At 41.2% G+C, this 17,379-nt stretch overlaps 1 protein-coding gene across 1 annotated transcript in view; it reads left to right on the forward strand.

Annotated features, from left to right (window-relative positions):
• TMEM131L (transmembrane 131 like) overlaps nucleotides 1-17,379 on the forward strand; it is a gene marked incomplete in the record, with an annotated part of 682,792 nt that overhangs the window by 502,987 nt on the left and 162,426 nt on the right. Inside the window, 1 exon segment of the mRNA XM_053703753.1 lies at nucleotides 13,875-14,024. Coding sequence (XP_053559728.1) covers nucleotides 13,875-14,024 — 150 coding nt within the window.

The following is a 17,379-nucleotide window of genomic DNA, read 5'->3' on the forward strand; positions in this document are numbered from 1 at the left end:
CACTTGTGATCGTAGCTGTTTCAATATAGTTGTAATGTAACCAGTGATCCTTGATATTCTGTCAAGCGCTTATTATGTTGCAATTTTTTTAACTTTAATCTGTATGTGTATCAGAAGGTGTATTCCCCTATTCCGTGTGTAATTAGGGAGTCTTGGGGGAGATTGCAACTTACGCTGGTCTCTTGGCACACCTGATTTCTCTTTTAGTGTGGTCTTTGCGGTCACATTCAGTGACTTGGATGTTAAACTTTGCAGTCACGTGCAGTGACTATAATGCAATCCTCGCAGTGTGGACTTGGCGGTCACTTGTAGTGACTGTAATGAGGTCGTTGCGGTCACGGAGGTGACTAGTGGTGGGGTCTTTGCGGTCACAAGTGGTGACTAGGAGTAGAATCTTTACCGGACATCAGTGATGTTATACAGCAAGGTCTTTGCGGTCACAGATTGTGACTTGCATGTATTAACTTGCGGTTATATCTTTGCGGTCACAGATTGTGACTTAAAAGTGGTCTTTGCGGTCACTAACAGTGGTGACTTAGAGGAAATCTTTGCGGTCACTAGTAGTGACTAACAGAATGATCTGTATCGTTGGAGATCAAAGTAAAACTTGGCAATCTCTCTGTGCAACTTAGTAGAGCTGATTAGAAACAAATGCAGGTTGTAGCAACGTCCAGCTGCAATGTTGCAGGAGGTAATCAGCAAAGGAAGTCTTGTAGTAGTTGTCTTTCCTTTCTGAACCAACAAAGGAATGTGGTGGGAATTGAACTCGTGACTTTTAGGGTTAGAGAGGGAGATCTTAACCATTAGGCTATGTGTATCTCACTTTCTGTGTTAGCATAGTGGACTTGGCGGTCACTTGTAGTGACTGTAATGAGGTCTTTGCGGTCACGGAGGTGACTAGTGGTGGGGTCTTTGCGGTAACAAGTGGTGACTAGGAGTAGAATCTTTACTGGACATCAGTGATGTTATACAGCAAGGTCTTTGCGGTCACAGATTGTGACTTGCATGTATTAACTTGCGGTTATATCTTTGCGGTCACAGATTGTGACTTAAAAGTGGTCCTTGCGGTCACTAACAGTGGTGACTTAGAGGAAATCTTTGCGGTCACTAGAAGTGACTAACAGAATGATCTGTATCGTTGGAGATCAAAGTAAAACTTGGCAATCTCTCTGTGCAACTTAGTAGAGCTGATTAGAAACAAATGCAGGTTGTAGCAACGTCCAGCTGCAATGTTGCAGGAGGTAATCAGCAAAGGAAGTCTTGTAGTAGTTGTCTTTCCTTTCTTGGCAATTATAACAGCAATCAAAATAAAAACATAAAGTGCAGAGTGACAACAGTGTCAAGGTCAACGCGTTTCGCCCTTAGGCTTTTTCAAGACTTGTTTGTCTGTGTCACCTGAGTCTATATATAGGGCTTAACTGGTTTGGATTGGCTATTCTATGTAATTTAATTAAAGGTGGAAAGTATAGATATATGGAAATTCAATATAAAGGTGGAATTATATAGTTGTGTGTGTCTACAAGAAGCTTATTGTCCTTCATTTGTTTTTGTTCTTTGTGTTGTAATAAATGAATGAAATGAAATCTTTTTATTAACTGAATGTTGATAAATACTTAGGATTACCTACAATAAATATATAATAACAACATTGCAGTACATACATTAAACATTTATCCAATCACAAAATACAATATATTTAAATTATAGAATTTAACTAAATACTCTACCCGTGCTAATCTAGCGCTGGACTACATTCACTACATATCAACCACTGTTTTCTTAGAGGGGAATACATTAGTCTAGCAGGGTCAATTCTCCAGCGCCTCATCTTTCTCACTACCAGTTTAAACCTGTTGCTCCGCCATGGAGTTTGAATTTAGTTCTTAAAGTTCTTCAAGCGGTTCCGTTTGAACCTATGCATTCCATAGATATTAAGCTTCTATCTTGGAAAGTTCTGTTTTTAGTTGCTATTTCTTCTGCTCCAAGAGTTTCTGAACTATCTGCATTACAATGCGACTCGCCTTATCTTATATTCCATTCTGATAAGGTGGTTTTGCGTACCAAATCTGGATTCCTTCCTAAGGTTGTTTCTAATAAGAATATTAATCAGGAAATTGTTGTTCAATCTCTCTGTGTCCTAACCCTTCTTCTAAGAAGGAGCTTCTGTTACATATCTTGGACGTGGTTCGTGCCTTGAAGTTTTACTTGCAAGCGACCAAGGATTTTCGTCAAACATCTTCTCTGTTTGTTGTCTATTCTGGAAAGCGTAGAGGTCAAAAAGCTACGGCTACCTCTCTTTCTTTTTGGCTGAAAAGCATCATCCGTTTAGCATACAAGACTGCTGGACAGCAGCCTACTGATAGGATTACAGCACATTCTACTAGAGCGGTGACTTCCAGATGGGCTTTTAAAAACGATGCTTCTGTTGAACAGATTTGTAAGGCTGCGACTTGGTCTTCCCTTCATACCTTTTCCAAATTTTACACTTTTGCTTCTTCGGAGTCTATTTTTGAGAGAAAAGTTCTTCAAGCAGTGATGCCTTCTGTTTAGGTATCTGTCTTGTCCCTCCCGTTCATCTGTATCCTGTAGCTTTGGTATTGTATCCCACAAGTAAAGGATGAATCCGTGGACTCGTTGTATCTTATAGAAGAAAAGTAAATTTATGCTTACCTGACAAATTGATTTCTTCTATGATACGACGAGTCCACGGCCCGCCCTGTCAATTTAAAACAGATTATATTTTTTTATTTAAAACTTCAGTCACCTCTGCACCTTTTAGTTTCTCCTTTTTCTTCCTATACCTTCGGTCGAATGACTGGGGGTGGAGTCAAAGGAGGAGCTATATAGACAGCTCTGCTGTGGTGCTCTTTGCCACTTCCTGTTAGCAGGAGGATAATATCCCACAAGTAAAGGATGAATCCGTGGACTCGTCGTATCATAGAAGAAATCAATTTATCAGGTAAGCATAAATTTACTTTTGTTGCATTCTGATACATTTTACATATTTGCAAAACATTTCACTAAAGCTGCTATATTTGACTATTTTTTATTTAAATATTTTATTTTCCCCTTTCATTGGCATATAATTTTTTTTTTTTTTAAATGATAGTTCAGGCACATTAATTTAATGTCCACAACAACAAACCTTCAGTAGAAAGCTATGCAGTATAGGAGACTAGTATCAATATTCTCTAGTAGTGGATAACAATGCTCTGACCATTAGGTGGCACTGTTACACATGTATAAAACTACCCATAAGTGACATAATAAAGAAACTTATAGTCCACAACACAGTACCAGGGAAGGTATTTGCAATCCAGTAAATATATGAGCATATTTAAAATTAAAGCAAATAAATAAATCTAGCACTGATATTTCAGCATCAGTGCTAGATTTAGTATTTATATAAATATATATAAAAAAAATTATTTACTTTTAACCCTTATCTAAAGTGTACCAAGTGAGCGTGTTTTTAGTAAAGTGGCAGCAATATATGAAAAAAATAGAAGCTGTTTAACAGGAGAACATGCTGAAATTTTATGCTTTCTGCACTATGTTTTTACTGGGAGTACTGAAGAAATCGTGTAGTGTTTAGCTTTGCAGTAGTGACTTAAATTTAATTTTATATCAGTATGCAGTTTAAAAGGGATTTATGCCATTTTTCTATTTTTTGGGAAGCAATTTAATAAGTTAATTTCTCTTGTTAAGTGTGTTCAGTCCACGGGTCATCCATTACTTATGGGATATATTCTCCTTCCCAACAGGAAGTTGCAAGAGGATCACCCAAGCAGAGCTGCTATATAGCTCCTCCCCTCACATGTCATATCCAGTCATTCTCTTGCAACCCTCAACAAAGAAGGAGGTCGCCAGAGGAGTTGGAGTTTTACTTAATTATTCTTCAATCAAAAGTTTGTTATTTTAAAATGACACCGGAGTGTACCGTTTTTTTGTATCTCAGGCAGTATTTGGAGAAGAATCTGCCTGCGTTTTTCTATGATCTTAGCAGACGTAACTAAGATCCGCTGGCTGTTCTCGACATTCTGAGGAGTAGGGTAACTTCAGAAAGAGAGGAATAGCATGCGGGGTCCCCCGCAAATGAGGTATGTGCAGTACATTATTTTCTGGGAATGGAATTGACTAAGAAAATACTGCTGTTACCCATATGATGTAAGTACAGCCTTAAATGCAGTAGTAGCGACTGGTATCAGGCTGATAAATGTATGCGCAGTTGAGTTATTTTCTAGGGACTAGAATTTGACTGAGAAAATACTGTTAATACTGAAATAATGTTTAAGCCTTATCTGCAGTGGAAGCGACTGGTAGCAGGCTTAGTGATAACTTTACATGACATTGAAAATGTTGTTTTTAAAACGTTTACTGGCATGTTATTCGTTTTGTGAGGTACTTTGGTGATAAATCTTTTGGGCATGATTTTTTTCCACATGGCTAACGTATTTTTCTGCATAGAAACCGTTATATCAGGTCTCCCACTGTTGTAATATGAGTGGGAGGGACCTTGTTTTAGCGCCTTGTTGCGCAGTTAAAATTCTAGCACAGTCTTTCTGTTTCTTCCTCCTTGATCCAGGACGTCTCTAGAGAGCTCAGGGGTCTGCAAAATTCGTTTTTGAGGGAGGTAATCAGTCACAGCAGATCTGTGACAGTGTGTTTGACTGTGATTAAAGCGTTAAATCTTAATTTGATATCCGTTTTTGGGTATTGAGGGGTTAATCATCCTTTTGCTAATGGGTGCAATCCTCTGCTAATTAATACACTTCTCGTTAAGAATTGTTTGTCTATAACTGAATTAGTTTTCTTTGTAATTCAACTGTGTTTTTAAAAGCGCTGCAGCGTTTTTTATAATTGCTTGCAAACTTATTGAGAGTGATTTCCAAGCTTGCTAGCTTCATTGCTAAGTCTGTTTAGACATGTCTGATACAGAGGTATCTGCTTGTTCATTGTGTTCAAAAGCCGATGTGGAGCCCAATAGAAATATGTGTACCAATTGTATTGATATTACTTTGAATAAAAGTCAATCTGTACCGATAAAGAAATTATCACCAGACGACGAGGGGGAAGTTATGCCGTCTAACCCTCCTCACGTGTCCGTACCTTCGTCTCCTGCTCGGGAGATGCGTAAGATTGAGGCGCCAAGTACATCAAGGCCCTTACAAATCACTTTACATGATATGGCTAATGCTATGAAAGAAGTATTATACAATATGCCCGAATTAAGAGGCAAGCGCGATAGCTCTGGGTTAAGGACAGAGCGCGCTGATGACACGAGAGCCATGTCTGATACTGCGTCACAATTTGCAGAACATGAGGACGGTGAGCTTCATTCTGTCGGTGACGGTTCTGATCCGGGGAGACCGGATTCAGAAATTTCAAATTTTAAATTTAAGCTTGAGAACCTCTGCGTGTTACTAGGGGATTTGTTAGCGGCTCTGAATGATTGCGACACGGTGGCAATCACAGAGAAATTATGTAGGTTGGATAGATACTATGCGGTACCGGTGTGTACTGACGTTTTTCCTATACCAAAAAGGCTTACAGAAATTATTAGTAAGGAGTGGGATAGACCCGGTGTGCCTTTTTCCCCTCCTCCGATATTTAGAAAAATGTTCCCTATAGACGCCACCACACGAGACTTATGGCAGACGGTCCTAAGGTGGAGGGAGCAGTTTCTACTTTAGCCAAGCGTACCACTATCCCGGTGGAGGATAGCTGTGCTTTCTCAGATCCAATGGATAAAAAATAAGAGGGTTACCTTAAGAAAATGTTTGTTCAACAAGGTTTTATATTGCAGCCTCTTGCATGCATTGCGCCTGTCACGGCTGCAGCGGCATTCTGGTTTGAGTCTCTGGAAGAGGCGATTCGCACAGCACCATTGGATGAGACTTTGAGCAAAGTTAGAACGCTTAAACTAGCTAATGCGTTTGTTTCAGATGCCGTAGTGCATTTAACCAAACTTACGGCTAAAAATTCCGGATTCGCCATACAGGCGCGTAGGGCGCTATGGCTTAAATCCTGGTCAGCAGATGTAACTTTTAAGTCTAAACTACTTAACATTCCCTTCAAAGGGCAGACCTTATTCGGGCCCGGCTTGAAGGAAATTATTGCTGACATTACGGGAGGTAAGGGCCACACCCTTCCTCAGGACAGGGCCAAATCAAAGGCCAAACAGTCTAATTTTCGTGCCTTTCGTAACTTCAAGGCAGGAGCAGCATCAACTTCCTCCGCTCCAAAACAGGAAGGAACTACTGCTCGTTACAGACAGGGTTGGAAAGGCAACCAGTCATGGAACAAGGGAAAGCAGGCCAGAAAGCCTACTTCCGCCCCTAAGACAGCATGAAGACAGGGCCCCCTCTACGGAGACGGATCTAGTGGGGGGCAGACTTTCTCTCTTCGCCCAGGCTTGGGCAAGAGATGTACAGGATCCCTGGACGTTGGAGATTGTATCTCAGGGATACCTTCTGGATTTCGAAACTTCTCCTCCTCAAGGGAGGTTTCATCTGTCAAGGTTATCAACAAACCTAGTAAAGAAAGAGGCATTTCTACAATGTGTACAAGACCTCTTAGTGATGGGAGTGATCCACCCAGTTCCGCGAACGGAACAAGGGCAAGGGTTTTACTCAAATCTGTTTGTGGTTCCCAAAAAAGAGGGAACATTCAGACCAATCTTAGACTTAAAAATCTTAAACAAATTCCTAAGGGTTCCATCGTTCAAGATGGAAACCATTCGGACCATCCTACCCATGATCCAAGAGGGTCAATATATGACCACAGTGGACTTAAAGGATGCCTACCTTCACATACCGATTCACAAAGATCATTATCGGTACCTAAGGTTTGCTTTTCTAGACAGGCATTACCAGTTTGTAGCTCTTCCCTTCGGGTTAGCTACGGCCCCGAGAATTTTTACAAAGGTTCTGGGCTCACTTCTGGCGGTACTAAGACCACGAGGCATAGCGGTGGCTCCGTACCTAGACGACATTCTGATACAAGCGTCAAGTTTTCAAAATGCAAAGTCTCATACAGAGATAGTTCTAGCATTTCTGAGGTCGCATGGGTGGAAAGTGAACGTGGAAAAGAGTTCTCTGTTACCACTCACAAGGGTTCCTTTTCTAGGGACTCTTATAGATTCTGTAGAGATGAAGATTTACCTGACTGAGTCCAGGTTATCAAAGATCCTCAATGCTTGCCGTGTCCTTCACTCCATTCCAAGCCCATCAGTAGCTCAGTGCATGGAAGTAATCGGCTTAATGGTCGCGGCAATGGACATAGTGCCATTTGCGCGCCTGCATCTCAGACCGCTGCAACTATGCATGCTAAGTCAATGGAACGGGGATTACTCAGATCTGTCCCCTTTGCTAAATCTGGACCAGGAGACCAGAGATTCTCTTCTCTGGTGGTTGTCTCGGGTTAATCTGTCCAAAGGAATGACCTTTCGCAGACCAGATTGGACAATTGTAACAACAGATGCCAGCCTACTAGGCTGGGGAGCAGTCTGGAATTCCCTGAAGGCTCAGGGATCGTGGACTCAGGAGGAGAAACTCCTCCCAATAAACATTCTAGAATTAAGAGCAATATTCAATGCTCTTCTAGCTTGGCCTCAGTTAGCAACACTGAGGTTCATCAGATTTCAGTCGGACAACATCACGACTGTGGCTTACATCAATCATCAAGGGGGAACCAGGAGTTCCCTAGCGATGTTGGAAGTCTCGAAGATAATTCGCTGGGCAGAGTCTCACTCTTGCCACCTGTCAGCGATCTACATCCCAGGCGTGGAGAACTGGGAGGCAGATTTTCTAAGTCGCCAGACTTTTCATCCGGGGGAGTGGGAACTTCACCCGGAGGTATTTGCTCAACTGATTCATCGTTGGGGCAAACCGGATCTGGATCTCATGGCATCTCGCCAGAACGCCAAGCTTCCTTGTTACGGATCCAGGTCCAGGGACCCGGAGGCGGTGCTGGTAGATGCACTAGCAGCCCCTTGGGTTTTCAACATAGCTTATGTGTTTCCACCTTTTCCGTTGCTACCTCGACTGATTGCCAGGATCAAACAGGAGAGAGCATCGGTGATTCTGATAGCGCCTGCGTGGCCACGCAGGACCTGGTATGCAGACCTAGTGGACATGTCGTCCTGTCTACCATGGTCTCTACCCCTGAGGCAGGACCTTCTAATTTAGGGTCCTTTCAACCATCCAAACCTAATTTCTCTGAGGCTGACTGCTTGGAAATTGAACGCTTGATTCTATCAAAGCGTGGGTTTTCGGATTCGGTTATTGATACATTAATACAGGCTCGGAAACCTGTTACCAGAAAAATTTACCATAACATATAGCGTAAATATTTATATTGGTGTGAATCCAAGAGTTACTCATGGAGTAAGGTTAGGATTCCTAGGATATTGTCCTTTCTACAAGAGGGTTTAGAAAAGGGCTTATCCGCTAGTTCGCTAAAGGGACAGATTTCTGCTCTGTCTATTCTTTTACACAAGCGTCTGGCAGACAATCCAGACGTCCAGGCTTTTTGTCAGGCTTTGGCTAGAATTAAACCTGTATTTAAAACTGTTGCTCCTCCTTGGAGCTTAAACTTGGTTCTTAAAGTTCTGCAGGGTGTTCCGTTTGAACCCCTTCATTCCATTGATATTAAACTTTTATCTTGGAAAGTTCTGTTTTTGATGGCTATTTCCTCGGCTCGAAGAGTCTCTGAGTTATCTGCCTTACATTGTGATTCCCCTTATCTGATCTTTCATTCAGACAAGGTAGTCCTGCGTACTAAACCTGGGTTTTTACCTAAGGTTGTTTCTAACAGGAATATCAATCAAGAGATTGTTGTTCCATCATTATGTCCTAATCCTTCTTCAAAGAAGGAACGTCTTTTGCATAATCTAGACGTAGTCCGTGCCCTGAAGTTTTACTTACAGGCAACTAAAGATTTTCGGCAAACTTCTTCTTTGTTTGTCGTTTACTCTGGACAGAGGAGAGGTCAAAAGGCTTCGGCTACCTCTCTCTCTTTTTGGCTTCGTAGCATAATACGTTTAGCCTATGAGACTGCTGGTCAGCAGCCTCCTGAACGAATTACAGCTCATTCCACTAGAGCTGTGGCTTCCACTTGGGCCTTTAAGAATGAGGCCTCTGTTGAACAGATTTGCAAGGCTGCAACTTGGTCTTCACTTCATACTTTTTCCAAATTTTACAAATTTGATACTTTTGCTTCTTCGGAGGCTGTTTTTGGGAGAAAGGTTCTACAGGCAATGGTTTCTTCTGTTTAAAGTTCCTGCCTTGTCCCTCCCATCATCCGTGTACTTTAGCTTTGGTATTGGTATCCCATAAGTAATGGATGACCCGTGGACTGAACACACTTAACAAGAGAAAACATAATTTATGCTTACCTGATAAATTTATTTCTCTTGTAGTGTGTTCAGTCCACGGCCCGCCCTGTCTTTTTTGAGGCAGGTTCTAAATTTTAAATTATAACTCCAGTCACCACTGCACCCTATAGTTTCTCCTTTCTCGTCTTGTTTCGGTCGAATGACTGGATATGACATGTGAGGGGAGGAGCTATATAGCAGCTCTGCTTGGGTGATCCTCTTGCAACTTCCTGTTGGGAAGGAGAATATATCCCATAAGTAATGGATGACCCGTGGACTGAACACACTACAAGAGAAATAAATTTATCAGGTAAGCATAAATTATGTTTTTCAAGCACTTATAATTTCCCCAGTTGTTTACTTTTAATATTTAAAATTTTAATAAGCATGTTCAGTTTATACCAGATTTGTGTAGAAATTGTGCTGATTTTTCAAAACATTAAATGTACAGAATATCGGCCCCTGTTATCGGTTATCAGCCTGAAAAGCGGTCAATAATTGGAATCGGTATCGGCCCTGAAAAAAAGATATCGGTCTTCAGGATCAATGGACTGAGCTGGAGGCTTACATAGATCAAGAGCGGAATCTTATTGGTGCGATGCCTTGTCTGATTCCATTTTGGTAGGGAGTCCTTTGGTGGAGATACAGAACAGAATTAAGGCTCTTAAGCTAGCCAATTCTTTTAATTATGATGCTACTATGCCAGTCTTTAAGCCGGGAGCAAGATATCTGGCTTTGCTGTGCTAGTCTGCGGGGCATTGTGTCTATATTCTTGGTAAGTGGATTTTTCCCCTGACTCCAAGCTTTTGGTGCTTCTTTACAAGGTTAAGGCCTTGTTTGGTCCTGATCTGACAGGAATATTTCTGATATTATGGGTGGAAAATGGTCTTTTCTACCAAAAGACGAGATGAATACACCTAAAGGAATTTGCCCCCAATCCGGGATTGGACCAAGTGGGAGGGGGGGGGGGGGGGCTGAATCTCTCTGTCTTCAAACATGGATATGAGATGCCCCAGATAGGCTTCAGACATACTCTCTCAGGGCTACTATATAGAATTTATACCTTCCTCCCAGAGGCAGGTTCTTCCTCTCAAATTTATCTACAGGCCAGATAACAGTGAGGCATTTTTGATGTGCGTTTGGGACCTCTCTTATCTGGGAGTGATAGTTCCAGTTCCTGTAAGGGAACAGGGTCTGGGATTCTATTCTTTCCTGTTCATGGTTCCCGAAAAAGAGGGAATTTTTTGTCCTATTCTAGACCTAAAGTGTTCCAACAAGTTTTCTCAGGGTACCATCCTTCTAATGGAAACCATTGGTTCCATTCTTTCTTTGGTTCAAGAGGGTCAGTATGATGACTATAGACCTGGAGGAAGCGTATCTTCAGTTCCTGAGATTAACTTTTCTGTCAAACACTTTCAGTTTGTGGCTCTTCCCTTTTGGCCTTGCCACGCCTTCCGGAGGGAGCTATCTTGGCAGTGATCAGGTTTCGGGGAATTGCTTTGGCGCCCTTCCTGGACATATTGGTTCAGGTGCCATCTTTTCAACAAGCAAACTCTCATACAGAGATCTTGTTGTATTTTTGTTTTTTTTCTTCTTTCCTACAGATGGGAAATAAATCTGAAAATGAGTTCCCTTGCTCCAGCTACAGGGGTAGTTTTCTTAGGGACCATATTAGTTTCCCTATCTCTGAAGATTTCTGACAGAGGTCAGATAATTGAGAATTCTTTCCTCTTGCCTCTCTCTGTAGTCTACTGTTCGGCCTTTAGTGGCTCAATGTATGGAGGTAATTGGTCTGATAGTCGCTTCATTGGACATCACCCCGTTGCTCGATTCCATCTGAGAGTTATGCTGTTTTGCATGCCTAGATAGTGAGACGGGGATCATGTGGATCTGTCTGGGAGAATAGATCTAGATCTGTGGATATGGGATTCTCTCCCGTGGTGGTTTTTCTCAGGAGCATCTGTCTCAGGGCACATGCTTCCGGAGAACTTCCTGGGAGAATAGATCTAGATCTGTGGATATGGGATTCTCTCCCGTGGTGGTTTTTCTCAGGAGCATCTGTCTCAGGGCACATGCTTCCGGAGAACTTCCTGATTAATAGTGGCGACGGATGCCAGCTTCTTGAGCTGGGGACTATGGACTCGGGAGGAGTCTGCTCTCCCCATAACCATCATGAAGTTGAGAGCAATCTACAATGCTCTGTTGGCTTAGCCTCACTTGTCTTTAGTCGGTTTATTAGGTTCTAGTTGGACAATTTCATCTCAGTGGTTTACACCAAACACCTGGGAGGAACCTGGAGTTCCATTAGCCATGATTGGGGTTGAATGTTCAGTGGGTGGACGCTCACAATTGCTGTCTATCCACTATTCTCATTCCAGGAGTGGATACTGGGAGTGGACTTCTTGAGCAGTCGAAGAACTGGCTGTGGCTCAACATAGAAGCAAACATTTCATCCGGGGAGTGGACTCTTCCCGGAGGTGTTCTTCACGTTATCCCTCAAATGGGGGATGCTGGAGTTGGATTAGATGACGGTACGCTAAGCTTCCAAGGTATGTTAAAGGTCAAGAGATCAGCAGGCTGCTCTGATAGATTTTCTGACATACCTGTTTTGCTCTCCTTCCGCGAGTTATTGCTCGTATCAAATAGGAGAGAGCATCAGTAATTTTAATAGTTCCTGCATGCATTCAGGATCTGGTATGCAGACCTAGTGGAGATGTCATCTCTTACACCTTGCAGGTTGTTCCTGAGAAAGGACCTTCTAATTCAGGGTCCATTCCTTCATCATAATTTTGTTTCTCTGAAGCTGTTTGCTTGGAGATTAACGCTTAGTTCTGTCTAAGCGTGGTTTTTCTGAATCGGTCATTGAGACAATGATTCAGGCTCGCTAGCCTGTTACTGGTAGCTTTTACCATAGGGTATGGCGTAACTAATTTTATTGGAGTGAATCCAAGGGCTATTCTTGGAAGTAGGGTCAGGATTCTTAGGATATTTGTCCTTTCTCTGGCTTGGTCTGGAGAACGGTTTGTCAGTCAGTCAGATTTCTGCATTATCCTGATTGTTACACAAGTGTCTAGCGGATGTGCCAGTTGTGTAATCTTTTGTCAGGCCCTGGTTAGTTTAAGGCCTGTGTTTAAGTCTTTTGCTCCTCTTGGTGTCTTAATGTTGTTCTTAAGATTTTGTAGCAGGCTCATTTTGAGCCTTTGCATTCCATAGATTTTCAGCTATTATCTTTGAAGGTTTGTTTCTTATTGCTCTATCTTCTGCTCGGAGAGTTTCGGAACTCTGCAGTATGATTCGCCTTTCTCGATTTTTCATTCTGATAAGGAGGTTCTTCGTACTAAGTTGGGTTTTTTCTTCCTAAAGTGGTTTCAGATAGAAATATTAATCAGGAAATTATTGTTCCTTCTCTGTCATAATTATTCTTCTCATAAGGAACGTTTGTTGCACAACCTGGAGGTTGTGCGTGCTCTGAAATTCTACATACAGGCGACTAAGTATTTTCGCCAGTCCTCTGCCTTATTTGTTTCTCAGGAAAACGTAAGGGTCAGAAAGCCACTGCTACTTCTCATTCTTTATGGTTGGGAAGTATAATTCATTTTGCTTGAGACTGCTGGTTAGCAGTTTCCTGGAGAATTACAGTTCATTCCACAAGGGCTGTTTTCTCTTCTTAAGGCTGTGACACACTGCAAGCGATGCGGCGCGAGGCGATGCAGCTGCTTCGCACTGCATCACTTCTGAAGTTCAATTATTTCATCTCTGAGTGCTCAGCTACGCGACCTGACGCAGCAGAGTGCTCAGAGATGAAAAGGCAGGACACACTGAGCGCGCACAGCTGCATCTACACGCTGCGCACCGCTCCGCTTGCAGTGTGTCACAGCCTTTAGGCTTTCAACAAGGAAGCTTTTGTGGACCAGATTTACAACACTCTGCATACTTTTTCTAAATTTGATTCTTTTAGCCTTGGCTCAGGTTTCTGTGATATTCCCAACAGAAATGGAGGACGTCATGGACTCACCATATTCGGAAATAAATAAATTTATCAGGTAAGCATACATTTTGTGTTTTGAGAGGTGGGATACTAGCTATAAATTATAGGACTTAAATGATATGAACAGTAAATAATAATTTAACACAAAGCAGGTAATTTTGTTGCTTGTAGGGCTCAAGTAAAGTAATGACAATTATCCACCTTATTGAGCATCACTAAAAAAACAAATTCAACATTTTTGGAGATAGAGCATTGATATATAAAAATATTAGGAATCTGTTCACTAGATTTTCTTCATGTGGAATAAGGTTAGTAGTAACTGTAGGAGTTTCTCGGCTGTGAGTGAGTCTATTCTATAAAAATATACTTTTCTGTGATGTATACATGTGCGCTGCGGAATCTGTTGGCGCTCTACAAATAACCGATAATAATAATAATAATACAATAAAATAGTTGTTGGCACAATGATTGTAGTTAATAAAGCTGTGTTGTTTTTATCTTTCTTTTTAGTTTGTCTCTTCTTGGAGTGATTCTAATAGCCGTCCAGCAAGCGCAGTATATTCTTACAGAATCTTTAAAGTTGCGACATAGAAACAGCACCAGCTCTGTCCCTCAAAAAGTTTCTAGTCCAGTGGACACCATCACTTCAGAATCTTACAGGTATCATATTCATTGTATTCTGTGGTTTGTGAGTTAACTTTACAGGAATCCTATGTTCAATTGGTTTCCAGACTTCTAAAATTGTTACTAAAGGGATACTTCCTTCTAATGGTGGTGAGAGTCCACAATCCTTACTCTTGGGAAGTACATCACCTGACCACCAGGAGGAGGCAAAGACACCCAACCAGAGCTCAACATATATCCCTCCTACTTCCACTTCTCTCCCAGTAGTTTTTTGCCTTGTCAAGGTAGAGTCTGTGGTAGTTGTCACATCTACAGCTTCAGCAGACATGTGAGGTTTGAAACCAGCTGCAAAACTTGGTTCATTAAACGGACGAATTAGAGTTTTCTTCCTAAGGTAGTGTCTGAAGAATATATTAATCAGGAAATAGTATTTCCTCCCTTCTGTCATAACTCAAAATATCCAAAGGAGAGATTATTGCATAATTTGGATGTAGTTAGGGCATTGAAATTTTATCTTAAGGCTACTAAAGATTTTCATCAGTCATCTAGTCTGTTTGTATTATTTTCTGATAATCATAGGGGTTAAAAGGCCACGTCTGTGTCTTTATCGTTTTGGCTGAGGAACATAATCCGCAGAGCTTACTTGGAAGCTGGCCAAGATCCTCCGGTCAGAATTACTGCTTATTCCACTCGTTCCGTTGCTACGTCATGGGTTTTCAAGAATGAGGCTGGTGGTACCTAGCATATAGGGGCCTGCCTTACCTTTTTCCCCAACCATTATTTCTTTCATAAAGGTAGCAAGAGTCCATGAGCTAGTGACGTGTGGGATATACATTCCTACCAGGAGGGGGCAAAGTTTCCCAAACCTCAAATGCCTATAAATACACCTCCCACCTCACTCATGCCTCAGTTTCAAAAACTTTGCCTCCTTAGGAGGTGGTGAAGCATGGTGTGCTTGATTTCTTCTGTGAAAGGCGCTTATAAGCATATTGAAGCCCAGTTCCTCTCTAAGTACAGTGTTTGTCTGAGGGATGTGAAGGGAGTATTGCCTGATGATACCATGTTTTCGCCTATGGGAAATCTATTCTAGCGCTCTTTGTAAATTTGGTTGCGGGGATTCATCTGCGGCCTCCCTTTACAGATCGACATACTTCTCTACCATTACCTCTGCTGATATGTTTTAGTACTGGTTTGGCTGTCTGCTATATGTGGATGGGTGTCTTCTGGTAAGTATGTATCATTTTTAAGACACTCTCAGCTATGGAAGGCACTTTATATTATACAGTTCTTAATGTATATTGCATATATTAACCCTGAGTCAGGTCTGTTAATATTACCCTTTGCAGTCACAAAGTTTCAGAATGGAAATTATGTTTATGGAAGAATTTAGGTATTTTTTTCTTACCTGGGGTTCTGGTTAGCTGCTAACACGTAGTCTGTTTTTAAAATGTTTTTCGCAGGCAAATTAGGCTCGCAATGACACAAATTGCATAATTTGATTGCGTCATTTTTTGCGCGAATATTTTTGGTGCGATATCGCGCCTGCTGTGATGCGAGTTGCGTCATTGCATTGAGTCATTTTTGGCGCGAGGTCGCGTCTGTTGTGACACGAGTTGCGCCATTTTTGGTGCAAAGTCATGCCTGTTATGACACGAGTTGCATCTTTTCAGTGCGTCGTTCTTGGCGTCAAAAATGTGTTATATTAAGCCTCTCCCTCTAACTATTATTATAGAGAGCTATGATGCTTGCTTTTGATTTTACTTTTTGTATAAGAATTTTATCATAAGCATTTTTTCCATTCCTGAAACTACTATATTGAGGAAATTGTGTATTTTGTTTAAATGTTTTTTCTTTTTTTTTTTACATTTTGCAAGATGTCTCAAACTGATCCTGCCTCTGATGTTACTGTAGGAACTAAGCTGCGTGAACACAATTCTACCAAAGACAAAAGTGTCTTTGTTGTAAACAAGCTGAACTTATTTCTTCAGCTCAATTATGTGGCATTTGTTATGACAAATTATTACATGCGGATAATGTTTATATGAGTACAAATACATCTACTGTTATTCCTTCTCAGTCTAATGTACCTGATATTCCTGCAGATATGACATTTTTTGTTGCTGCAGCCATAGAGAAGGCTATGACTGCTATTCTGCCTTCAAATAAACGTTAATACTCTTTCCAAACTTGTCATAGATCTAATGAATTTTGTACTGACCGACAGCATACTGAAATATCCTCTACTGTTGAGGGTTCCTCTGACTCGGAGGATCCTGCATCAGAGACAGAAATTGGCAAAAAACATTTTTTTATTTCAAATTGAACATATTTGTTCTCTATTAAACAAGGTATCGTTTACTTTGGGTATTGAGGAGTCTAGTCCTCCTGATAGCAAAGCTAATAATAGTTTAAATTCTGAGGTTTAAAGACTTCTGAGGTTACTCCTGAAGTTTTTCCTATTCCAGATGCTATCTCCAATATGATTGCTAAAGAATGGTCTTAACCTGGTACCTCTTTTAACCCTTCTTCTAGGTTTAAGACGTTGTATCCTTTACCTGTGGTTAGTCTAGAGTTTTAGGAAAACGTCCCTAAGGTTAATGGGGCTATGTCCACTCTTGCCAAATGTACTACTATTACTATGGAAGATAGTACTTCTTTTAAGGATCCTTTAGATAGGAAACTTGAATCTTACCTTAGAAGAACATATTTACATACTGGCTATATGCTTAGACCAGCTATTTCTATGGCTGATGTTGCTGCTGCTGCTTCAACTTTTTGGTTGGACAGTTTAGCGCAGCAGTTATCAGATCCTGAACTATCTAGCATTGTTCTTTTACTTCAACATGCAAATAATTTCATTTGTGATGCTATATTTGATGTCATTAACATTAATGTCAAATCTATGTCTTTAGCTATTATAACTAGAAGAGCTTTATGACTTAAATCTTGGAATGCTGACATGGTGTCTAAATCTAGATTATTATCTCTATCTTTTCAGGGTAATAATATGTTTGGTTCTCAATTGGATTCTATTATCTCCACTATCACTGGCGGTATGGGAGTTTTTCTGCCCCAAGACAAGAAATCTAAGGGTAAATTTAAAGCTCCCAATCATTTTCATTCCTTTCGTCAGAATAGAGAACAGAAAACCCCTCCTTCCCCTAAGGCCTCTGGCTCTAATTGGAGACCATCTCCAAATTGGAATAAATCCAAACCTTATAAGGAACCAAATCCAGACTAAAGTTATTTCAAGACATTTGGACAGATTCTGTTCAAAATCAGTGGATTCAGAATATTGTTTCTCAAGGGTATCGAAAAGGTTTCAGAATAAGACCTCCCATGGGAAGATTCTTTCTTACTCATGTTCCGACAAACCCTGTGAAGGCTCAGG

This window comes from Bombina bombina, chromosome 2 (genome assembly GCF_027579735.1).
Source record: "Bombina bombina isolate aBomBom1 chromosome 2, aBomBom1.pri, whole genome shotgun sequence".
NCBI lineage: Eukaryota > Metazoa > Chordata > Amphibia > Anura > Bombinatoridae > Bombina > Bombina bombina.